The following is a 27325-nucleotide window of genomic DNA, read 5'->3' as shown; positions in this document are numbered from 1 at the left end:
ATGACTTAGGAAGATATGAAAGAGCTAGCAACCAACAAGCTAGCTAGAAGCCTGGAAGCATGTCGACTCCATATGCTCTACAAAGGGAGCGGATATGGATTAGTAGGTAAAAGTCTTATTCTTTTTCACTGTCTTGCTTCTCATTACTGAGGGATGTGACCTTTGTTGAGGTAAAAGTAGTAGTATGAAAAACAATCGTACTTGGAACGTAATTTTTGTGCATTCATGCATTCGGAATTCTGAAAGAGGAAACTGCAGGTGAAAACGCCATCGGAAAACGCCTGTTTACCCGGTTGTCTCAGTCACAAACTAATTTTAGAGTTGATTGTGACCAAAGTAATATACAATATAATATTAGTGGCGATTGTAAAAAAAAACAATTTTTTTAGTTTATAGAGCCTACCTAACTAGTGATGACTGTGGTTCCGTAACTATCTGTCCGTCGATCTGTCCATACAATTTGTCTGTGGATCTGTCATTGTAATCGCTGCAGAATCTTTGCACTGCGGTTTTAAATCGCTGTTTGTATTTTTGCGGTTCTCATTTTCAATTTTCAGTATGTGAAATTTAGTAGTCTGATATTGTTATGAGACATACTTGGTTGCGTTTAAATTATCTTCTCAAATCTCGTTTAATAACGTAACAACAGTTATTGGAACAAATAAAACTTAGATGAAGTTTTAAAACTACGACCACTCGTACAATAACAACATAACCAAAAATGGGGAAAGTAAACAAAAACACTCCCAAAAGGAAACCCAAAAAGAAACTGGAAGTATTCCAGGTAAAAAGAATCTTCACTATTGTTTTTTTTTCAAATATAATTTTACTTGGTAAAAACCACTATTCTTAAAATCTATTGTGACACGTGTTTCGATGCACTCCGCATAATTTTCAAACACCGTATGTGAAGCTAAATGTAAATTTTAGAGTTGTGCTTGGGACCTTGAAGGAGAAGAGGGGGTAAGAGCTGTTTCTTTTTTGTTGTTATTTATAAGAAATAGTGGTATTTACCAAGTAAAATTTAAATGAATATATATAGATTTTACCACAAAGTGGCTGCCGAATCAATTAATGAGATTATATGTTATTTATCCTTTTAAATTATGGCCTTTCTTCGAGATGGATGTATTTTGTTTATTCTGCAAAGCTTTGTTATAATGTAAATATTAAGACTAAATATTAATTTTCAAACCGTTTTTGAATACATAAACTGCAAGTCAAGCGCCTTTGAGCTAGTATTTTACGAATATGGTGCCATATAAATTGTCCAAATTTATTATTATTATTATTATTACTATTAACTGATGAGATTGAGCAGTGGGGTGACATTAAAAAAAAATTAGACATTTTTATCTCGGTTTAAATAATTAATTAAATTAACATTTAAAAAAAATTGACATTTTTATCTCAGTTTTCAGCACAGTACTGATATCAATTATTTGTTTTATCTTATTAATTTGTAATATCTTTTCATGTACCAAGAAATTGCAATTTTTGAAAGCTAATGCGTCTTAAAAATATATTCTTCTCCACATATCGCTTATTTGGTGCAACAATGACCTAATTACACTTTTTTTAACCCGATGGTTGCCAGAGACGAGATATCTCGGCAAATGGCGGAGTGCCCGTATGGCCAGAGACGAGATATCTCGTCAGTACTTTTGATGACGTATTACTCCGCAGTTTTAACTCATATTGACAATCTGTCAAAAACGGAACATACATTGCCATCAGTTGAAGTTGTCACAAAATATTTTATAAAGTTTTTAAATACTTTTAAGTGATTTATCGGTATCACTTTCAGCTGACAGTTGACAGATGTCATTAGGGCTACCACTCAAACCACTTGAAATATTGATTATTTTAATCGATTGTTTTGAACGCCAGGGGTTTTTATTTTGCTCAATTTTTTTGTGTTTTTCTTATTATTTTAAAATATTCCATTGATAAATAATAGTTGTGTGTTAATATTAAATTTAATAAAAACTTGCGTGTGCGACTTAGTGTGACAACCCTGAAAATTTGAAACTGGTTTAACTTCAAGAATAAAACTCTAACAATCGATGCGGGATATAATATTTGGTAAGTAAATTATAATTCAATAAAAACAACAACAAAAAAAATCTTTAGACAACTTTTTTTTTTCAAAAAAATACTTGGCCTGTTGAGCACTGCGGCGTAATTTATTTGCGGCTATGAAAAGGTTAAAAATAAATTCAATATATCAAAATTTGCATAAATACTATTTACATCGGGAGAAACATGGACAGAGTTGATTTTGTGGTGAAATGCTGCTAGATGGTGCGTTTCATTGCAGAATTTAGTAAAATGGCGCCATTTCTGTTGCTACAACGTCTGAATGGCATCTCCTGTAATATTTCTAAAAGTGTAATTACTCCATTGTTGCGCTAAATGAGCGATATACAATATGTAATCTCATTTTTCTTCTTCATTTCTATAGTTTTTTTTGCAGTGGTGGCCAACCTTATATTAAGTATACCTTGCACCAATTTTTTAACAGATTAGTTAAGTTGCGTTCAGATGCCATACAATTCAAGTGCAATATTTTGTCTTCTTACTTTCACGCATATGGTTGTCAAATAAGAATAGGGGAATGACCTGCTTAAGGGAGGAAAATGAACAATTCAATCGCCCAATTCAATTACGATTACGAATATTCATTTACGTCATTTCAAAATACGCATGTTTACTAATATTTTCGCATACAAAAATGAATTATTCAATGTTATTTACAACAAAAGTTTGCGAATCTTGTAAATTAAAAATATTAATGCTATTTATTATATCAGACACTGGATTATTCACCCTACGGATCAGATGTCAATATTACAGTTGTCCCAATTTAATGTGAAACATCTACCATTCCTTTTTATATAAAAGAAGGAGATTGAAGTCTGAGCATCCCAGGGCTTACGGCCTGGCATTTGGCTGGCTTTGGCGATCACTTTATACATTTGTGTAATGTTCGCCATTCTGGCCATTAATGAACATCCATAGTGCATTGATTCTCGAAACCTGTGTATATGCAATAGTCGTGGAACCTTTCACATGTCGGTCTTTCATATATCGCTCACTCCTTTCAAGAACATATATCATAACATATGTCATAAATCAAAAATCGACAACTTTCAATTGTGCATGTTTTCGGAATGCCCAGAAAATGTACTATATCCCAGCAAAAGCGGCATATTTTTAACTTAATATTTACCCGCTACAGGGCAGAAAGTATTGCTTTTGCATTTTGAAGAAAATGTATTGTTTAATTAATTTTTTTCAATATATTAAATATTTTTAAAATGGAGATAAAACCTTCAGGTTTTACCTAAAAAGATCTGTTGCACAGTAAGAAGTTCAATAAGTGGCTTGATATTTATTTTCAATACATTGTATTATATTTTTAAACTTTAAAAACGTTCTCCTGAAAAATCAAGTTTTTTGATTTATGACATTCTTGAAAGAAGTGAGCGATATGGTTTCGATACATTTGTAAATATGGCCGATTATAGCGCTATCAGTTGCGCAATCGGTGAAGTACTAGCTTATTCCATTAACCACTCAACAGTCAAATTTTGGCGAGAAAATTCGTTGGTGTCGGAAATCATCACCAAACAACTCGAAACAGGACTACACGAACACTGCTTGGGTTAGTCAATAAAACCAAAATATATTTGGCTCGGGCAAATCAATACCACCAAGTTGGATTACGATTTGCCCGAGCAGCACTCGGACTCAATGCAACACAAACTCCTTGCCCGAAATACGCTCGGGATAAACTGACAACTGGTTAATGTAATAAAAGTTAGTATTTTACCAATTCAAACAAATTTTTACCAATTCAAAATTTTTTTATCCGCCTCCATAGTGTAGTGGTTAGCGAGCTAGGCAACCATACTGGAGATCCCGGGTTCGATTCCCAGGGGGGGGTTCAAATAAATATAAGACTGGATATGGACTGGCACCTGAAGCGGAGGGCTGATCACCTTTCCTTCATGTGCAAACGATCAAGATGACACTGCGTTTATACGATGCATTGCCCTATGCACCATTAGGATAAGGGTTAGAATATTTTTTCACACTCTAATATTTATTCAATATTACCCTGGACTAGTACCTGAAGCGAAGAGCTGATTACCTTTCATTTATGTGTTTAACCAAGATAACACGGCGTTTATATGATGCAGTGCCCTATGCACCATCGGGTGCGGATGAGTGTTTGAATGAATGAGTATTATTGATTAATGTTTTTTTCAAAATTTTAATTGTCGAGTTTTAATGATCAAATAAAATTGAAAAGAAATTCCAACCTGAAATTCAAAGAAATGCAAAATTTCCGATCGATTCAATGAAGGGAAGGCAAAAATGCGATTATTTTTCAAGGGTTAGAAGAAGATCTTACCAATTACTCAACAGAAAAGCTGGTACTTCACTTCTTCTTCGCGTGCCTTGTCAGGTCCAAAGCCTTCACGGTCCTGCGCCGTCCGGAACAACTCCTTCACTCATCTCGTCCCGGTCCAGTCGCGAATGTTGCCATAATGTTTGTTTTCCTCCAGGTCCTCGGCGTCCTACTATCTTTCCCATCATTATATTTTGCGGAATTCGCAGTACTTCACTACGTTTTTTTTTTTAGTTATCTGTGTTGGAAAAAAATTACCTTATTGAGAAATTTTCGCAAACAAAGTCTCGCGTGAAAGTTCAGAAAATGTATAAAAAACGATTCCCAAAGTCATCGCTTCCGTCGTACAAATTGATAAGCAAGATTTGCCTAGGTTCGCAGAAGGAGTTGCCGCCTGAAGTACGTATGGTTGAGGTTTTTCACAGCTGATTTTTTTTGCACTCTCCTTTTAATTTTTTTTAAAATTTGCTTCATAACTATCTTTTCCTATTATATTGTACACTCGACAGAGATTCCTATACATAGTGCATGTGGAAATACTAAATTCGAAATATAATTTTTCTTATTATTTTTTGACATCTCATCAAAGATGAAGAAGAATATGGAAGTCTGGGCATTTACGGGGCTTACGACCGTCATAGGCTGCTTTAAGTGATCACTTTACACACGTGTAACATTCACCAATTCTACCCATTATTGACAACCACACTACTCAAATTCTTGGAAGTTCTATATATATGAACCAATTTAGAAACCTTGTTCATGAATCACTAAAACTTCACTAGAGACATCTATTGGTGAGATGTAAAGAAGCTTTTTATTAAGCAGAAACTCTTATATTAATAATGGGTAGAATTGGTGAATGTTACACGTGTGTAAAGTGATCACTTAAACCAGCCTATGACGGTCGTAAGCCCCGTAAATGCCCAGACTTCCATATTCTTCTTCATCTTTGATGAGATGTCAAAAAATAATATGAAAATAACTCCTGTAATTGGAGATAATCCAGATTTTGTATTTGGACACACTCAAAATGTTGTAAATAATTTTTCTTTTTGGCATTTATGGGATGAATTGGTTCACCATGGTCACCACAAGAAATTTTCCTGAACGAGGATAATATTAGGGGCGCCTGAAACTAATCTCATTTTTAAAATTAAAGTAAAAAAACATATATTTTGTAAATTAAAAGCATTGATAACTTTGTGGTATGGTAATAAAACACTCTCCTTACCATCCATTGTTTACTTTGTGTAATACCATTTTTTAAAGACACTTATTTGTGACTTCCGGTTTTGGAAAATTATTCCATCTTCAGGTCACTAAAATTATTAAAATTAAAATAAAATTATTACATTTGACATTTGTATATAAAAAAAAAATAAAGAGAAATTTTATTTTTATACACACGCAATTTCAAACACTTATAGTCTCAAATAAGTGTTACTACACAAAGTAAACTATGGATGGTAAGGAGAATGTTTTGAAAAACATATATTTTTATTTTCTTTATTTCACAAGTTTAATTACAATTTATATTTTCCTTTATTCTCTATGACCTCCTTTTATCTTTCTGGTAACATTTTAATGCCTTTATCAAAAAATAAATTAGGCTTCGATTCGAAATATTTAAACCACAAGCGCTGTCAAGCTGGCAACTGGCCGTTAAAAATGGAACATTGAAAAACAACATTAATTTCGGGAACCCATAATATTAAAGCATGGTCTTAAAGTTCATTTAAAATAATTAATAAATATGCATGCTAATTTAAAAACTGGTTTGCTTGAGATGGCTTATGTGATATTGGTAAATTTAAATATCAGCTTGCATTTGATATGTAGTAGGCATTGCCGTTTAGGTACTCAGTACCTACTCAACAATATATTTTGAATTTTGTCTATTATTACTAGATTATACTTTTCATTCCATATTCAAATTTATGCTTTTTTTTTCTTCCATGTGTGTGTGTGATATTTTGATATTTTATATATTTTCAAAAATTGTTTTTATAATGTCTTTCAATGAGGTACTGTCAACACATTTTGTTAATTTCATATTTTACATCATTATCGTACTTTCCTTTTATCTTTTTGGTGAAAAAGAATCCCAGGTGAAGGAATATTCCGCTAAATCCAAAAATGTACTAACTATCTGTGCATATTGAATATGTACCTGTTAAACCCTGATGATGACAGGGTTCTTGTCGAAACCGTTTGGAGAAAATTTTTTATAAAAAAACAAAGTTGCTTTATTTTATAAAGTTTGTAAAATGTGCCATAAAAGTATCTGCAAAAACATTCAAGAAAGTTACATGTTTCTACCTAAACATTTTTCATTCATGTCATCTGTATCCTATGCAAAATCATTTCCACAATCTCCTTTTCCCCAATTAAATCTTAGTGGAGCATGATAAAGCTGTCATTTTACTATAATGGTGCTATATAACTTATCCAAAATATAAATATAAGTTATAATGTTATATATATATATATATATATATATATATATATATATATATATATATATATATATATATATATATATATAGCTAAATAAAACAAATTTAAATTCCCCTGTGTCAGCATTCCTTGATGTTTTTTATTATTTATTATTTTTATTTTTATAAATGCATTATGAAAACGGTGTAGTATCCTCTGTTTGTTTAGGTTGCTTGCTATACAATTTTTAAAACTACTTAATCATTTAAACTTGAATATATTTATAAATTATCCTTGTAATTTTCAGAATACTTCAAAAGGCGAAGCGGATTCGACTATTTCAAAAAATGAGAAAAAAAAATCAAAAATCGTCAAAAATTCTCGCAAGGAAATTGCGAAAAAACAGATGAATTTCAATTTAAGAGTTTCTCAAATTCTAAATGATAACAGACTGAGTAGTGCGTCTGAAGATTGCAACGAGTCTGCCAATAAATCAACCGATTCCGTCGTGTTCGTTGAAAGTTTTGGTTCTCCATCAGCCGGTACAAAAGTAGTTGCCGAAGAACAAAAGAATGTTGAAATGGCGCCGCTCAAACGAAAAAGAGAGGACAATGAAAATACGGTACTTGAAAATGCTCCCGCTGAATCTCTACAGCCTAAAACTATTAATATACCGGTTGTTTGTGAAATAGATCTAACGTCAACGATTGTCAACAACAACAACAGTGTATTTGATGCGACTACAGAAATATCCAAGCGGTTTAACGCTGCGTCTACTCCGCTCACGGCCGTGAAAACATACGCACACGTTGCCAAAAATTTTGTAGGAAATGTCTCCCCTATCCATAAGAAGCTGAAACTATCCAATAGTATAAATAATCCCAATTTTGAAAGCGCCAGATCTAGTATCGTGACTCTGGACGATGAGGATGGCACTTTGGTAACTATCGATAAATGCGGCTCATCGCAATGCACCATTCTGGACGATTCGGTTATAAATTTAGACGACGATAATCATTCTACTTTGCAAGCTACGCAGATCCCGCTAGTCAACCCGCAACCCGTTCACAGTATCGATCTAACGGATGATACATTGACGAGCGTAAATAATTATGCAAAATCTGACCAAGTTTACGATTTAACTCTGGAAAATGAGAGCACTTCGGGAATCGGCAGTCTGAACAGTTGGGAGGACAAAGGGAGTCGCTTGTTGGCAGCTCTCGCTGACACAGTTCGCGACTCGACTGAAAGATTATCTAAGAAATCGAGCAAGGGCAATCGAAATGGCTCCAATATATACTTCCCAGGAAACGATAAAAACGTCAAAAGAACTGGACTGCGGTTGGTTGTGATCGACGGGAGTAATGTAGCAATGTCGTAAGTATTTAAAATTCTTCATCTCGCTCTTATTCCTCATTACTGAGAGTTGTGACCTTTGTCAAAGCGATGACTCTTCTCCATTAATCCCTTGACCGCGCTGCACAAAGCGCTCCAACCACCGAGGTGCCTGCTGCTGCCTTAACTTGACCGATCAACACAAACATTTCTCAGTGTGCGTATGCGTGTCGTGCCTTGCGTATACGCGCATGTCGTAGCGGGTTAACAGCGTCAGTAGTGCGCTGATCGTTGTACGCGGCGGTCGTGTCGCTACACGAGGTATGTATTGCGGCTACATACGATGCATTGTTTTTTCTCATTTTCAGATGCTTACCAGGGCTAACATTACAAAATTGTTACATTTTATCTTCAACTATGGTCAATAAAAGCAACATTTAGGAATATTCACATTTTTCTCGTTTAAATCACATTTTCATGTGGTGTAACAAATACAGTTTTTTTAGCACCGTAAAGGAAAGGTTAATCTAATAAATTAATAATTTTCTTTTAAATTTACAGGCACCGCCATGGAAAGAATTTCTCCGTCGAAGGACTTAAAATATGTATTGATTATTTTTTAAAACGAGGACACATAGTCAAGGCTTTTGTTCCACGATTTAGGTACCGTTCTGAGGCTTTTTGATTATTTTTAAAATAAATTTTAGAGATATGATTAATCTTTATTTGACTCTTGCGCTATGTATTATAGAAACAAAAGATGGAAGAGTTCCAATCCCCGACTGTTGGACCAATTGGAGAACGCCGGCCACGTAGTGTACACTCCGTCTAGAGAGGTGATGGGAAGATGTATCACTTCTTACGATGACAGGTCAGTTTGTCCTTTCTTCAACCTTTATTTCAATTCATATATACATTACAAACTATAAAGATTTTAAAATCGTATACATTAAAATAAAATAAATGCAAGAACTATTGCTAAAGGTGTAGAATAATCCCGCTTCGGAAAACTCCTTCAGACACATGAAACAGATCAATATCCAATGAGATATTGTTCAACATAGCAGTAGCTCTTCCTACAGGCATAACCATCGGCAGGTTGGTCCTGTGTATAGGAATGGGAAACAATCTATGCCGACGCTGTCTTAGGTAAATATCGGGAACATACAGACCAATGTTCCGGATAATTTCAGGATTATCGATCATACCGCGCAACAATCGACAATCCCGGTATATGTTTTCTTTATGCTTTATGCGGTATATGTCTTCTTCACATCTTCATACCCTTATCCGCACCCACTCGATGGTGCATAGGGTACTGCATCATATAAACGCAGTGTTATCTTGATCTTTAACGTATGAAGGAAAGGTGATCAACCCTCCGCTTCATGTACCAATCCAGGGTAATATTGAATAAATATTATAATGAAAAAATCGCTTATGTTTATTTCACCCCCCCTGGGAATCGAACCCGGGACCTCCAGTATGGTAGCCGAGCATGGTGAGAAACTACGGAGGCGGACAGAATATGTAGTGGTGTCTTATTTAGAAAATATGAAAAGAGGAATGTGACATACCTTGATTTATTTAAGATGTTGAATCCATTGCATCTATTGTATTGTATTGTTTTTAAGGATCATTATAACATTGATCATGATCGGGATCACCTTATTCATTTATTATTTACTATACTTATTCATATTCATATAGGAGGATGCTGCGCATTCCTTGGACTGCAAGACGCACAAACGTCTCCATTCTCCGCGAACTGTCAGTGACAGAAAGACTCTCCACGACTTGCAGGAAAAGGATTCTGTCCTACTTTGGGCATATCGCCAGAAAGAACGAGAAGAGTCTTGAAAAACTGGTAGTAACAGGTACAGTTGAAGGCAAGCGGGCAAGAGGACGGTCTCCAACAAGATGGACAGACCAAATAAAGGAATTAACCGGATCCTCGCTAAACGCTGCCATCAAGTTGGCCCAGGACCGGGAAGAATGGAGAGGACTTGTGCACCAAGTGCCTGACATTCCAGAAGACCACGACGCTCAGCATTGAGCAAGAAGATGAAGAAGAATACTTATTCACTATCATTTTTAAGATACATAAACTGAATATGCTATACATTCTTGTGCATAACAGGCAAGGAGAATTTCCTTAGGGTGGTGACTGACCGGAGGCATTTTGTCGTAACGTAACACGTTACGATGCGAGCATTCGTATAGTCAGTACAGCGAGCCGAGCACTCCACCCATAGTTTTGGATGCTCGGTGATGCTCGCCGCGAGCGATGTTACGACGTTACATTACGACGAAATGTTGGTCAGTCACCGCCCTTAGGCTCCTTCTCCTTCTTACTCCTCATTACTGAGGGTTGTGGCCCTTGTGGAAGCAATGACTCTTCTCCAGTTATCCCTCGACTGCGTTGCATGTATATCTGATTAAAGTGCACACAATTAACATGTGGTTGGCTGCACTAGTGGTCGGACATGTTTTTGAGTGCAATTTTTTTTTAGAACGTGTATTGAAATTTTTTTTAGCTCCTAAACTTTTTTAAAAACTCTTTTTCAAATTCGTGGAATTGTGTAATTGGCTTTCTTTTTTTTATGAATGTAACTATTTTTTATTATATGCTTTTACTAAATGTAAAGCTGTACAATTCCTGAATAAAAAATAAAAAAATAATAAAAACATATTTTGAAGAAAACTTATTTTATACAAAAATGGTATTTTAAGTAAAGAATTCAATTACATCACATGTTACTTGTGTTTAAAGAAAATTATGTTGCGATTTGCGGTCTTAACAATAGCTTGAAAAATACGGTTTGTATGTATATGTTTATGTGTTCTGTCCGCCTCCGCAGTGTAATGGTCAGCACGTTCGGCTACCGTTATGTAGGTCCCGGGTTTGATTCCCAAGTGGGGTAAAATAAATACTAGTGATTTTTTCACTGTTATATTTATTCAATATTACCTTGGACTGGTACCTGAAGCGGAGGGCTGATCACCTTTCCTTCATGCGTAAACGATCAAGATAACACTGCGTTTATATGACGCAGTGCCCTATGCACCATTGGGGTGCGGATAAGGGTTTAATTTTTTTTTTATGTATAAATTGTTCCGTTTCAGGTATATTGTGCAGTGCGCAGCGGAGTGCAGCGGAGTCATAGTTTCCGGTGACAATTACCGAGACCTGCTGCTGGAGAACGAAGCCTGGAGAGAGACCATCGAGCAGCGCCTGCTGCCCTTCACCTGGGTCGGGGACATGCTCATGTTCCCCCAGGATCCGCTGGGAAGGAACGGACCCACGCTCCACCAGTTCCTGAACCACTAACCCCTGACTTCACCAGTACTGTTCTACCGTATATAATGTTTTTTTATGATACTTTTTATTGTTGTTAAAGAGTTTATTTCATATAGAAATATACAGCCTTGGCCATATTGCTCACTCCTTTCAACAACGTCAAAAATCGTCAATTTTCAGTTGTGCGTGTTTTCCGAATGCCCAGAAAATGTACTATATCCCAGCAAAAGCGGCATATTTTTAACTAAATATTCCCCCACTACAGGGCAGAAAGTGTTGTTTTTGCATTTTGAAGAAAAGGTATTGTTGATTTATTTTTTTAAATATATTAAATATTTTTCAAATGGAGAAAAACATTCAGGTTTTACCTAAAAAGATCTGTTGCACAGTAAAAAGTTCAATAAGTAGCTTGATATTTATTTTTAATACATTTTATTATATTGTTAAACTTTAAAAACGATCTCCTGAAAAATCAAGTTTTTTGATAAATGACATTGTTTAAAGGAGTGAGCGATATGTATTATGGTGAGGACTGACCGGAGTCATTTCGTCGTAACGTAACACGTTACGATGCGAGCATTCGTATAGTCAGTACAGCGAGCCGAGCTCGTTCCGAGTACTCCATCCGATGTTCGGATGCTCGCCGCGAATGTTAGTTACGATGAAATTCTCCGGTCAGTCCCTACCTTTAGACCCCCCCCCACAGAATTGGTTTATAAATTATTTGAGACCGCTCAGTTTCACTCAAATCACGTTTTCTTGGCATTTTAATATGAAATAATGAAGGCTTAAATTAAAAGTACAGAAATAACTGCACTTGTTCACATATAAAACTGACCCTTGAAATTAGTAAATAGGGTGTTTTTAAATAAACCATGTCCCTAATTGTCGTAGGTCGAGATAGCAGGTAATAAGTAGTAGGTAAAATCCATCAAAATACGATACAATCCGAAAATATTGCAAGAATTCCAAGAGTCGCAGTATTTAAAGACAAACCAATTCTGTAGGAGGTGCCTAATACATATGGCCGGGGCTTTGTATCAAAATTTCTGAAAATCTCAGAGTGCATAATAGATATTTTTATATGCTTTGAAATTGTGAGGAAATGTTGTTCATGTTATTATGTTAAAAATATTATCTTAATATGAACACATTTTGGACGGGTGTTTATTTTATGCCTGTGGACCGCTGGCGACGGGATTTGATAATTGTGTACATATAGTTTAGATCTTAACAAAGATTGGTACATAATGTTGATTTAAAAACATTAAACAATTCCTTCTCTTTTAACTTTGAGATGAAGCCAGCGCAGAAGGTTACAAAACACTTCCCGTCCTTAACCATCAATCGATCGAATGGGTAGAAATACCTTTCCCGTCCGAAGTGTGTTTATATTAACATGGTAAGGCGTCGAAATAATTCAACGCTAGTTTTGATACCTGCATTTTAGCGTTTCATTTGTGATTTGTTTGAGAATAATTCTGGTGTGACTGTTCTCCTTATTTCATACCTTGGCACGTATCCAATGTATTTCCAATTTCAAGTAAACAAATGTGAACAAATTCCCAGCTCACAACCAGTTTATTCTCTATTTCAAGCCTTGCTCAAAGCATACAACCAGTGTATTCTGTATTTCAAGCCTTGGTTAAAGCACACAACTATTTTTTTCTCTATTTCAAAACTTGGTTACAGCACATAACCAGTGTATTCTCTATTTCAAGCCTTTGTTAAAGCACAAACCAGTGTATTCTCTCTTTCAAGCCTTGGTTAAAGCACACAACCAGTGGATTCTCTATTTCAAGCCTTGCTTAAAGCACACAACCAATGTATTCTCTATTTCAAGCCTTGGTTAAATCACACAACCAATGTATTCTCTATTTCAAGCCTTGGTCAAAGAAAACAACCAGTGGATTATTATCACTCTATTTCAAATCTTGGTTATAGCACATAACCTTCGTGTTCTGTATTTCAAGCCTTGGTTATATACAGTAAGTATTGGTTGATAATTTCAAATTGAAAATAAAATATGACAAAGCTGCAAAAATCATAATGTTTTAGGAAAAAAAATCCAATAATCTTATTGATTTCATATACATTGTATGTATTCTTTGTATACAGGTAAACTTTGTTTTCCGAGAGACGCCGGCGTGTCTCAACAATGTCTCAAAAATGAACACAAATTATAATGGACGACAAAAGGTTACGTTCCGTGTGGAAATTTTAAGAATAATCTAACAAGTTTACATAACCTATGTGTCCAAAATAAATTGTGAATGTATTTAACATATTACGCTTAAATACGTTTATAAAATAAATATGTAATCTCTTAATTCAATTCATGATTTTTTTTAAATAAATATGAATTCACCAGTTCGTTGGCACGAAATGAAATTATAGCACTTTTTTGAAAAAAGTTTCTGAATTCATTTGATTGCCTCCTTACTTGCGGAATCATAGCATATAGGCGAACATCAGTTGTGACGCTTCTCTTAATATTGGCACTTCAATTGAAATCCTTGTCTATTGTTAATTGTTGGCTAAAATGTATAATCAAAATTAAACACGGTTATTGGATTGAATTCTACTTTTATTTACACATATATGATAATATGTGACGCGTTTCGACTTAAAGATATTATCAAATAGATTGATTGTTTGATAATGTCTTAATAAGACAAAACGCGTCACATATTATCATATATATATATATATATATATATATATATATATATATATATATATATATATATATATATATATATATATACATATATATATATATATATACATATATATATATATACATATATATATATATATATATATATATATATATATATATATATATATATATATATATATATATATATATATATATATATATATATATATATATATATATATATATATATATATATATATATATATATATATATATATATATATATATAAATAAAAGTAGAATTCAATCCAATAACCGTGTTTAATTTTGGATATATTACCCAACAATTCAAAATAGAATTCTACCAACTGTCTGCAGTTACAATAAATTATCTGTTAACCTTTTTACATATAGAAGAAAGGATATGACACTCTCCTTATCATTCATCTTTCACTTTATGTAATACCATATGAGTTAGAAAGGATGTGAGTTAGATCGACAGTTTTTAGGGTTTTTCCATAATTTTCTTTCTCATCCTCTTCTTCTTTAGGATTTTCTGATTGAATTGCTCCATCAACTCTTCTTATTTTTGATAAGAGAAGCCCACGGCCGGCCCCAACCAGTGTAAATGTGAATATGCATTAATTGAACCGGCGTAAAACGAGGTTTACCTGTATTTAGTCGGTAATATTTTTTGCAAAAATACAGCAATGGCTGTGGATCGATTTATATATATAGAAAATGAAAGAATAATTTTCCCCATTTTATTTATTCCAAATTTGTAAAACATTTTTTTCAATTTGGAATTAATGAGCTTTTCCTGTGGTACATAACCAGCGTTTTCTCAATTCAAGCCTTGTTTAGCACATCTTCCTTTCAACCATTATCCGTACCTAATGGTGCATAGGGAACTGCATTGTTTTGACTCAGTGTTATCTTGATTGTTACTTCGATGTAGGCAAGGTGTATTAAATAAAGAAGGCAGGGTAATAATTAAATAAATATTAGAGTGTAAAATCGCTAATATTTATTTTCACCCCCCCCCCTCCCCCTGGAATCGAACCCGGGGCCTCCAGCACGGTAGCTTAACATGCTAACCATGTTTTACACCACGGAGGTGGTACATTCTCTATTTCAAGCCTGAGTTATAGCACATAACTGGTATATTCTCTATTTCAAGACAAGTCTTGATGTAAGTATTTTGTCAAGTATTTTGATATTATATGTTTTTTTTTTTGAGATTAAATTTTTTGTTAAAAAGTATTTTTTTCTGTTTCCTTTGATGTATAAGGCACTTGAGATTGCTGCCAAATATAATTCAATGTTTTGGTATGTCTAACACAGCAGCCTATGGAACTCCCAGGTGTCTTTTGGTTTATGTATTTCCATTCCTGTTCTAGACTGATGATAAAATTGTATAAATCATTAATAATACCACTACGTATTATTATTTTTAAAAACATAAATATTTGTGTTTTTATTATTTACATTTCAATTCCACACTATTTCTGTGAGCCTAAGCGGCTCATTATTAGAAATAGGTATCAAATTGCGGTATCAAGATAGAGGATATTACTGGTGCATTCTCTATTTAAACTCTTGGTTATAACATGTGACTGGTACATGCTCTATTTCAAGTGTTGGTATAGTATTTAACCAGATTATTCTCTATTTCGAGCCTCAGTTATAGCAACTGGTGTACTATGATGAAATACATTGTATTACTGGAAAACAGGTAATTTCAAGATAGTTTTAAATGTAATATAAAATTGCCATTGCAGTTTTCACTTTTGAAGACTGGTATGTGATAATAAAAGGCTTTAATAGTTATGTTAAATTTTTAAATATACCAAAGTCGATAATAATGGAGTTTTACCTACCACTAAAACTCTTATCATGTTTCTGTTGATTTCTGGAGTCCATATCAGGAGAGAAGCATTCATCTACTGGCGATAATGGCCAAACATTTTCTTCATCACTCATTTTTTATAAAGATCGGTGTTTTCCGACAGTTGTGCAAATTTACAGGAAATTAGACACAAAGTATAAAATTCTTTATAAAAAAATTAATTAATTATCCGTCGCTCTTGAAAATTTTCACTCGTACGTGTTTCAAGATGGCGTCGTTTTGATTATGAAATGAAAAAATAAAGTTTTTTTCAGTAAATTCGCGAAAATGCCGGTTAGATTGAAGCAAAAGTTGATAAACCGAGCGCTTTTTAGTTTTTTTTATAGAAGACGAGATACTGTAACGAGTACCGTGCGACCAACAAAATGGCGGCGTCCCGCAAAAAAAATTTGAGACAACACAATGATTATTCGTGTTAACACACGTGGCATTTGTATGACATAAATTAATAAACATAAAATAAACCCCCTATCCGCACCCCAATGGTGCATAGGGCACTGCGTCGTATGAACGCAGTGTTATCTTGATCGTTAACGCATGAAGGAAAGGTGATCAGCCGTCCGCTTCAGGTACCAGTCCAGGGTAATATTGAATAAATATTACGGTGAAAAAATCACTTATATTTATTTGACCCCCCTGGGAATTGAACCCGGGACCTCCAGAACGGTAGCGGAGCGTGCTGACCATTACACTACGGAGGTGGACAAAACGTAAATTATGACGTAAGTTAAAAGAAATAAATATGTTTTTAAAGTTTTAACACTATCCACGTTGTACTTACTGCCCAGGAATGATCGGACAAAATCGAGAGCATCGTTCGCGATGGAAACAATAACGCTTTATGAATAAACAAAATCCATGGTTGACCGGGTTACCAAATCAGCGGAAACGCACAAAACGACCATAGAGGTCACTAACCCAGAAACAGACAGTAGAAAGAAAATGAACGCTTCTCTCATGATATGGACTCCAGAAATCCATTCAGAACCCATAATAATAAGTATGTAATATGTTTAATTTCATTCCGTATTTAACCGTTTGAGTGCCAAAAAATGCATACAGTTTCTTGTAAAATGCCACCAAAAAAACATCATTTTTTATGAAACTATATATTTTTTTAAAACCCCATAAATTCTTTGAATTTTCATGAATTTTGATGATTTTTTCGGTGTTTTATTAAAGAATGTCGAAATATTTGAAATAAAACGCTTGTATAAATGAATACAGTATTTTATTTAGAAAAAAAGAAAGACAAAAATGAAAAACAAAAGAAAATCAACAACTCTGCTTTCCTGCACACGCCGTGTGGACACCCTTCTTACAATAAGCACAAATAGTCGTTGATCTACGCAGCCCAGCACCATCTTTATTACTACAGACCAGAAGAGTTTTCAAGAAATTGTTGGGCATATTTGTTGGTTTCATTTTTTATCGTTGTTAACAGAATGACATTAAAAAATAAATCAAAATATGATATAGGTTTGGAATCACGCGGAGGAGGATCCCGAAGTCCAGGCGTTTCGAAAAAATGAGAATTTTCGGTAGAAAAATTGGTTCCGGGAGGTACATTTGTAAATGAGTAATTTCTGGTGTTACTCTCCATTTCTTGGTCACGATCAGAAGAATTACTGGAAATTCGCATCCTGCGGTTGGGAAACACGGATATGACATCACTCTCACCAGAGCTACTCTTACTCGAACTTGAATTAGAGGAGTGGAAATCGTCGCTCCCGCTATCAGACATTTCAGAGGACGCGCTCGACATTATGTTTTTTAAATTAACTAAAATAAAAAAAATAATAAATGAATCTGAAATTTAAACGGTTTACTACGATCTTACAACTATTAAGATAATATTAGAATAATATTTACCAACGCCGCAGCACCACACCCTACGTACGCGCGAATCAGAGCACGACTGACGCAATCGACGGAAATCGACGATCGGCAATCTTCGTTAAAACACGAATCGACGAAAATCGACGATCGGCAATCAAACGGTTAAACTAGAATGTTTTTTTTATTTAATTTCAATTTAAACTTTTTGGCATCATACCCAAAGTATGATTGAGTCCTTTTCTTTTTTAAAAATATATAAAATCTAGTTAAGATGGTATACTGTAATATTAACCCTTTCCGGTCCACCAAAATTTAAAAAAAATCTAGGTAGACAGTTACATTCCAATTGGAAAAATCATTTGTCCTCTGCTCCACATACTGTTGTAATAGATACGAGTGACAAAAATGTAAGCTTGGAATTTAAATAAATAATACTAATGATGAAAAAAATGTCAAATAATATCCGACATGGTACCTAAGAGGAAAAAGTCCGTGTCGAATGAGATTCGACATTGGACCAGAAAGGGTTCATTTACAGGTTCAATTTGTTCTGAATATGCTGTAGATTAATGCTTTAGTTATATTTATTTTGTTTGTGTGTTTTTAAGTTACATATTTTGATATTATATGTTTTTTTTTTTGAGATTAAATTTTTTGTTAAAAAGTATTTTTTTCTGTTTCCTTTGATGTATAAGGCACTTGAGATTGCTGCCAAATATAATTCAATGTTTTGGTATGTCTAACACAGCAGCCTATGGAACTCCCAGGTGTCTTTTGGTTTATGTATTTCCATTCCTGTTCTAGACTGATGATAAAATTGTATAAATCATTAATAATACCACTACGTATTATTATTTTTAAAAACATAAATATTTGTGTTTTTATTATTTACATTTCAATTCCACACTATTTCTGTGAGCCTAAGCGGCTCATTATTAGAAATAGGTATCAAATTGCGGTAGAGCGGGCTCAAACCGAGAAACTCTGACTTAAGAGTCTGCGACGCTAACCACAGGACCACAACCCGACCCTGTTAAAATCAAACACTGATTTTTTGAGTCCACCAAATTGTATTTTATTGTTAAAAAAACACATAAAAATTATATTTGTGACAATTGGCCTTGTTATGGCATTTTCAAACGAATGTTTTAAAATGACAATGAAAATGGCATTCGTTTGAGAATGCCATAACAAAGTGAAACAATTGTCACAAATATAATTTTTATGTGCTTTAAAACAATAAAATACAATTTAGTACACTCAAGAAAATAAGTGTTTAATTTTAACATTTAAGATACAAATTGAAACAGAATACTACCAACTAAATGCCAAATCTTTAAATAAATCATTATTTTATTCCATCAACAAAAAACATTAGGATGTTCTCATATTATTTATTAACTTTGTGGAATGACATGATTTAAAGATAAAAATAAAACAGTCGTTTTAAGACCATAAAAATTATCTTAAACAAGTGTTCTACTTTTATATTTAAAGTGTACTCATCAACGCCATAAAAATTAAACCTTAAAAATCATTTCATTAATTGATTCGGTAGTCACTTTGTGGTAAAATCTATCCATTTTTAACTAAAGTTTTACATAGTAAATAGTGGTATTTACTAAGTAAAACTTAAATTAATAACTTAAAAAATACATCAAACAAGTGTTCTATTTTCAACGCCATGGTATCTATAAATTTAGAAAAAGTGTAAACAGTAAAAAAAAGTGACAAAACCAACTATTGACAAAAATGTGTTATTTTTTTTATTTCTTCCAATGCTATGAGTATAATCTATGCCTATATTTATTTGGAAAATGAATTTACATGTTTTTATATATTTTATCGCATTATTTGGTAAAACAACATAATTTTTTCCACTTATAATTTAATTTGAACATTGACCGGGTTTTGTTGGAACTCGGTCACTTGTCAAATAAAATAAAAGTGAAGAAGCTATATATGTAGTTACATATTTTATTATATGAAATGCAGCTCGCCAAGTAATGGCGGTACAAAATTTAATATATTTTATATTAATATTATATATACAAGGTTTGAATGATTAAAATATGTGTTATGGAGCATTAAAGATTTGATTCGTCGACATCATCTTTTTCGTCTCTTCCTTGAAACCTAAAATGAAGAAAAAAGTCATAATAAAATATCAGTGTACAGCGAAATGAATGGTTTTTGGTTGGAGGTTAAATCTACCCACAGTCTGTGACACCTTTGGCTATGCCAGATGTGTTTTTTAGGGTGAGGACTGACCAGAGCATTTCGTAGTAACGAAATGCGCTCCGACTATGGACGGAGCGCCCAGCTTGCTGTAATGACTTTACGAACGATGGCAGTGTAACGTGTTACGTTACGACCAAATGGCTCCGGTCAGTCCCCACCATTAGACACTGTGACAAATGGTATCAGATCATTTAACACAAGTTGGTAAAGTGATCATTTTACACATCGCTCACTCCTTTCAACGATGTCATATATCAAAAATCTTCAATTTTCAGCTGTGCATATTTTTGGAATGCCCAGAAAATGTACTATATCCCAGCAAAAGCGGCTTATTTTTAACTTAATATTTACCCGCTACAGGGCAGAAAATGTTGTTTTTACATTTTGAAGAAAAGGTATTGTTTAATTATATTTTTTAAATATACTAAATATTTTTTTTCAAATAGAGAAAAAACCTTCAGGTTTTACCTAAAAAGATCTGTTGCACACTAAAAACTTCAATAAGTGGATTGATATTTATTTTTAATACATTTAACTTTAAAAACGATTTCCTGAAAAATATATTTTTTTTATACATATATGACGTTAAAAGGAGTGGGCGACATGTGTAACATTCATCAATTCTACCCATAATTGACAACTACACTACTCAAATTTTTGGAATTCCTAGTTGTATTGATCAATCTCGTGACAAAGTACATACGAGTTCACAACAGCCATCTATGTCGGAATAAGGAAAGCTTTTATTAAGCAGAGACTCTTTTTATTTGTATGCAAGGTCCGAATCCTGGATTATATTCACATACTTGAGTCCCGCCTAAAAACATGTTTTTAATTTTTTTATGTAGCTTATAATTTAAAAAAGTCTGTAAAATGATCACTTAACCAGCCCATGACAAGTCGTAAGCCCTGTAAATGCCCAGACTTACATATTCCTCTTCATCTATGCTGAGACGTCAAAAATATAAAAAATAACTCCTAATTGGAGATACAGATTTGTGTACCAGGTATTTGGACACACTCAAAATGATGTAATTAATATAGGTAGAAACCCGTATTTAGCTAATTAAAGAGATGTTGGACAAGTTATAAAAGTTGAGTAAAGTATTACCTAAATGGATCTTGATATTTCATTTCAGGTATGGACATTATGATTTCATCGGAATACAAGTCATTATATTCTGGATCATGAACATATCCGTAGTTTTGATGACTGGCAACTATAACAAAAAATAATAAAATTCAGTAAATTATGATTCAATTCTCCTTCTGCTTGGTGTAGGCCTTGTGGCCTGTTTTTAAGAGGGATTAGCCTCCTGTGATGTCGATTCCCAGCTGTCAATCCATCTCTTTAGTCGTCTACCATGGGGTTAGCCGTACAGTGCAATGTGGGGGAGTCTGGATGGTTCCATTCTCCTCACATGCGCGTACCATTGTTTCCTTCATTTCCTTCCCCACCTAACGACATATTCAATCTCGCATATTTCCCTTATCCTGGTGTTCCTTATTCTATCTCGTAGACTCTTGCCAGATATGCTTCTTATAGTCTTCATTTCTGAATGATTTCATTTCTTATGATTCAAATCTGTTTCTATATTTAATTAAAAGCAGGAAGAAGGATCAGATGGGAAAGAAAGGTGTAAAAAACATACATCTCGCGTCTTTAAATTTATTTTGCAATTGGCGGGAATCGAACCCGTAATGCCAGTTTCGCATTAGAATTCTACACAACTATGCCTGTTATATTGACGGTCCCTACTACGGTAAAGTACTCTATCTGCAAATCTGTTACTTTACAGGGGAGAGCTTAGAAGATTTTTTTCAACGTATTTTAATTTATTAATTAACGGTTTTATCTGAAATTCTAAATTAGTATTATACATTCAAAAACGCAATAAAATAATGTATTAAATCGATTTAAAATTTATGCTTTGTCAAAATTAAGTTGTTAGCGTTTTAGGAGTTCAGTTCATTTCGAAAATTCAATGTAGATAGCAGCTTATACGCCTGAAAACTAGGCGTAATTTATTTTTATATATTTTTTTGTTTGTTTATATTTGTATTGTAGATAACGGTCAGTTGATAACATAACCAAATATCTCAAAATTGACAAAAATGTAGTTAGAGCACTTTACGTATGGCACGTCGATATAACAGCATATTTCTCGCATTATATTTTTCTTCTTACCCTCATCCTCACCCAATCATGCATAGGGTACTGCCTCAAATTGATGTTATATTTAGTTGAACATTAATTTGATGGCAAGATGATCGGCCTTACGCTTGAGGTACCAGTCCAGGATACTATTAAATAAATGTTACAGTACAAAAACTTTTGTTTGTTTCAACCCTCCCTGGGAATCGAACCCAGGGCCTCCAGCTTGGAAGCCAAACGCGGTAACCACTACACTATGAAGGACAGTTGCATTGTACCAGTCTAGGGTAATATTAAATAAATATTAGAGTAAAAAAAAATATTTTTGGCAGTAGTATTTGACGAGTAAATTATTGAATTTTACTCGTAAAATAACACTTTAAAAAAAATTCCTTAGAGATGAGTGTTATAATGTATTCCGGATCATTTTAAAATACGTTTGAAAAATACATGCTTTTAAGAAATAGTGGTAAAATTTAAATTAACAATGTATTGATATTATCACAAAGTTAAAACTAACTAACCGTCACGCCGCTTCTCCGCAGGGGTGGGCAGAGAGAATAGAACGCCACACCACTCTGTCTTTGCAAACATTCTTCGCCCCTTTACGTTCATGCATCTCATACATACCCGCGATTGTTTCAACTCCTAATCTTACCGCTTTCAAATTACTGCCTAGGTAATCAATTAATGATATTTTGACCTCCCCTAAGAATCGAACCTGCGACCTCCAGGTTGGTAGCCGAACGCGGCAGCCACTACACTATCACATTGTAGAATAAACCCGTATTGAAATAAAGTTTTGTCTCACAATTTTCCAACTTGTCTCCGGAGTATTTAGGAGGCAGGTTCTCTTCTCCGGGCCAAAACTTTTCATCGTATGATTCCAATCCATACAAAGGCGGTACTGTTTGGTGTTGCGTTAGAAATAGGGACATATCGCTCTTTCTTTGTGACACAAGGCTCTCACGCATAGAAGCTGATCTGCAAAGTATTTTTTATCCATTACTACCTTTTTTGTTATCAGGAATAGGGAAGGATGCAAGAAGAACAAAGATTTACTATTTAACCCTTTGAGGACAGAAAAAATATATATTTTACACACATTTTTATTTCTAGAAATTATTTACAAATAAGTGTATACAGCAACTGAAAATTGTGCACACAGATTGATACAATATTTATCCCTCAACAAAATTAAAAATACATATTGTGTGCCTGGTAGTTAGCAACAAAGACCATGTTTTATAAAATATAAATAAAAGCATTTATTCTTGAAAATATGAGGATATATTGCTCACTCCTTTAAAGAACGTCATAAATCAAAAATCGTCAATTTTCAGTTGTGCGTGTTTTCGGAATGCCCAGAAAATGTACTATATCCCAGCAAAAGCGGCATATTTTTAACTTAATATTTACCCGCTACAGGGCATAAAGTGTCGTTTTTGCATTTTAAAGAAGAGGTATTGTTCAATTATTTTTTGAAATATACTAAATATTTTTCAAATGGAGAAAGAACCTTCAGGTTTCACCTAAAAAGATGTATTGCACAGTAAAAAGTTCAATAAGTGGCTTGATATTTATTTTTAATACATTGTATTATATTTTTAAACAACATTTTGAGTGTGTCCAAATACTTGTTCACAAAACAAGTGAACAAGTATTTTTTTGTGAACAAGTATTTGGACACACTCAAAATGTTGTAAATAAATTATCTGGTTAAATTATAAGCTTAATAATAAAAATGAAAATGGTATTTTCTGGCGTTTCTCATGTGTGTGATTATAATCCAGGATTCGGATCTCACATACTAATATAAGAGTTTCTGCTTAATAAAAAGCTTCTTTACATCTCACCAATAGATGTCTCTAGTGATTCATGAACAAGGTTTCTAAATTGGTTCATATATATAGAACTTCCAAGAATTTGAGTAGTGTGGTTGTCAATAATGGGTAGAATTGGTGAATGTTACACGTGTGTAAAGTGATCACTTAAACCAGCCTATGACGGTCGTAAGCCCCGTAAATGCCCAGACTTCCATATTCTTCTTCATCTTTGATGAGATGTCAAAAAATATATTTTTAAACTTTAAAAACGTTCTCCTGAAAAATCAAGTTTTTTTATTCATGACGTTTTTGAAAGAAGTGAGCGATATATAACACTACTTATTTTTAATATTATTATCACTATAACTCACTTGTCATTTGGCTTATTTCGTTCAATAACCTTACAAAATTGATAAACTAAAATACAGATAAACCTATAAATATCCCGATATGTGCACATCGCCACAATAAGTAGTCTGAAATAAGCTCCAAGATAATGATACCAACATGAAATCTATTTCTGTTACATAGGCAACACATATTGCACTATGGTTTTAACTAGAAACCTGTAGGCACTTAGACAATTTTTTTTAAATTTGTGGTTAGCAGCAGTAACCAGTTGTCCTGAAAGGGTTAACTGAGTATATTTATGAACAAAAGAAAAATGTAACTTTTCCGAGAGTTCTCTCGGTTTGAACCCACTCCGACCCAATTTGATACCTATTTCTAATAATGAGCTGCTTAGGCTCACAGAAATAGTATGAATTTAAAGTTTTTTTTAAAAATAATAAAAACACAAATACTATTGCTAAATTATTGGCGGCTCTATTTGTTGGACCACAGACATCAACAAATAGAGCCGCCAATAATTTAGCAATGTTACCAATATTAGAATAAGTCCATCGTTTCTGTGATGTCATTCATTACCAACTTACGAAAACAACGTATTTACGAAGGCGAATTTTCCAAAAGAAAATGATGAATGAAAATATTGATTATATCGGCTGTTATAAACACAAAACAAGTCTAATACAATCCTTTATAGGTTAAGTATGTTAAATTAGATATTCCTCCCGTCTGAGGTATTTGAATGTAATGTGCCTGTGATTTTTTTATAAATGAAATATCTCATACTTACTGTAATCCGTTATCTCCTAAGCAGTTAAGTTTCCAGACTAGGAATACCAAAAATAAGAATGTCAGAATCACCCCGATGGATATTCCGATCCACATCCACAGAATCCCACGGTCATTTGGAGGCACATACACCTGTCGGGGAAAATAAATCATTCATGTTTTAGTTGTGTTTTTCTGAGTGAACGACGATTTGAGTATAAAACTAAAACGCTCATTTAAGACCACAAAAAATTTAAATAAATAAAATCATGGATGCTGCAAAGAGAGAACATGGTTCGAAGACATGGCCTAGGTGACGCTATCCATGACAGAAGGACCAACAACCTGAGGACGAGGAGACCTGACGCCAGCAGTCTACAAAGACGATAAGTTGGGATGTAGCCAGCAAGAAGAAAGAAAATGTTTGAATTTATTAATATAAACAACTTGTTTCAAGAACTAGGGATGTTCTCATCAACAGGTGAAAATACAAACTAACGAGCAATAGTTAATTTAGGCAAAAGACGTAGGTAAGGTAATAACTGAAGGGGGGGTAGGGGGTTCGTTTAACTAGAATGTGGGATAAATGACGTACATATTTTTCAATCTAGAACTCTTGTACTAATCTTTTTTTGTCTTTCTGTGGTTAACTATAATTGGCTTTATTTTATGTTTTTCCTTTTCAACCCTTATCCGCACCCCAGTGGTGCATAGGGCACTGCATTATACAAACACAGTGTTATCTTGATCGTTAACACACGAAGAAAAGGTGATCAGCCCTCCGCTTCAGGTACAAGCCCAGGGTAATATTAAATAAATATTACAGTGAAAAAATCACTTATATTTATTTGACCCCCCTGGGAATTGAACCCGGGACCTCCAGAACGGTAGCGGAGCGTGCTGACCATTACACTACGGAGGTGGACAAAACGTAAATTATGACGTAAACGACATGACGTAAATTAAAATAAATAAATATGTTTTTAAGGTTTTAACACCTATCCACGTTGTACTTACTGTCCAGGAATGATCGGACAAAATTGAGAGCATCGTTCACGATGGAAAACAGTGAAAAAATCACTTATGTTTATATAAATCCCACTGGGAATCGAACCCGGGACCTCCAGAACGGTAGCGGAGCGTGCTAACCATTACACTACGGAGGCGGACAAATTTTATGTACATTCTTTTAATGTTTTTGTTTTATGTGTTGCTGTTATTAAAACAAATATAAAAAAACACTTACATTTAATCCTAATTGTGTTATATTCATGGTGGATCCATACTTGGACCACATCTCGTCAAGATGTTCCGCGGTCAGTTCGTAACGCCCGGTCTCATTGTCGTAATGGACTCCGATTGAGTAGTGGATTTCCACACACTCGCGACTCTTGGGCCAGTTTATGTTGCACCGAGTGATGGTGTTATAATTCACATTGTCAACACTGAAAAACAAATATCAAAATAATGTAAAAAATAACTCCTGATGGATCATTCTTAGCTAATGATGTGTTATTATTAGCTAATAAGTTGATATGAAAAATATCTAACTATTGGTAACATTCTTATTGAAATCTGTAGAAAAGTAAGGGAGATATGAAGGTTTAGAATGGACACCGCTATACGGCATCAAATTTTACGTCATTGGGTGTGTTATGGGGCGTATCCCTTTATGTATCTCCTTTATTGAGCTGTAATAGTAGTAGTGTGGATTTGTTTCTGCGATGTCATTCGTTACAAACTTAGGAAAACAATGTTTTTACGAAGGCGAATTTTGCTAAAGGAAATTATGAATGAAATTATTGATTATATCGGCTGTTATAAACACAAAACGAGTTTTACATAATCCTTTATAGGTTGAGTATGATAAATAAGATAGTCCTTCCAAGTGATAATACCCTATTGGAGATAATGCAGATTTCATGTAGATTAAAATTTGACCAGTTATTCTATTTACAGCATTTTGAGAGTATCAAATACTTGTTCACAAATCTGTTCAAAATGTGTGTATAAAGTGATCACTTAACCAAGCCTATGACCTGTGAATGTCCAGAATTCCATATTCTTGTTCATCTATGTTGAGAT

At 33.8% G+C, this 27325-nt stretch overlaps 2 protein-coding genes and 1 long non-coding RNA gene across 3 annotated transcripts; 1 reads left to right on the top strand and 2 right to left on the bottom strand.

Moving 5' to 3' along the window:
* The first annotated feature begins 467 nt into the window (after nucleotides 1-467).
* LOC148305076 (uncharacterized) lies at nucleotides 468-14111 on the top strand. The gene is made up of 6 exons (XM_088267266.1): nucleotides 468-784; nucleotides 4652-4816; nucleotides 7164-8233; nucleotides 8753-8854; nucleotides 8943-9062; nucleotides 11318-14111. Exons 1-6 carry the CDS (start codon nucleotides 722-724, stop codon nucleotides 11520-11522), a joined length of 1725 nt encoding a protein of 574 aa, XP_088123392.1. The 5' UTR covers nucleotides 468-721; the 3' UTR covers nucleotides 11523-14111.
* A 3166-nt stretch (nucleotides 14112-17277) lies between these two features.
* LOC148305075 (uncharacterized) lies at nucleotides 17278-18062 on the bottom strand. The gene is made up of 2 exons (XR_015838245.1): nucleotides 17936-18062; nucleotides 17278-17845 (listed from the first exon to the last, which is right to left on the bottom strand). It is a non-coding gene; the product is annotated as an uncharacterized LOC148305075 (long non-coding RNA).
* A 1595-nt stretch (nucleotides 18063-19657) lies between these two features.
* On the bottom strand, nucleotides 19658-26696 carry LOC148305074 (uncharacterized). The gene is made up of 5 exons (XM_088267267.1): nucleotides 26487-26696; nucleotides 25263-25393; nucleotides 23110-23282; nucleotides 21255-21363; nucleotides 19658-20038 (listed from the first exon to the last, which is right to left on the bottom strand). Exons 1-5 carry the CDS (start codon nucleotides 26535-26537, stop codon nucleotides 19990-19992), a joined length of 513 nt encoding a protein of 170 aa, XP_088123393.1. The 5' UTR covers nucleotides 26538-26696; the 3' UTR covers nucleotides 19658-19989.
* Between the last annotated feature and the right edge of the window lie 629 nt (nucleotides 26697-27325).

This window comes from Brachycentrus maculatus, unplaced genomic scaffold (genome assembly GCF_059751285.1).
Source record: "Brachycentrus maculatus isolate JH-2025_06_01 unplaced genomic scaffold, ASM5975128v1 h1tg000286l, whole genome shotgun sequence".
NCBI lineage: Eukaryota > Metazoa > Arthropoda > Insecta > Trichoptera > Brachycentridae > Brachycentrus > Brachycentrus maculatus.
Note: the sequence above shows the minus strand (reverse complement) of the source record. Positions and strands in the feature narration are given on the sequence as shown.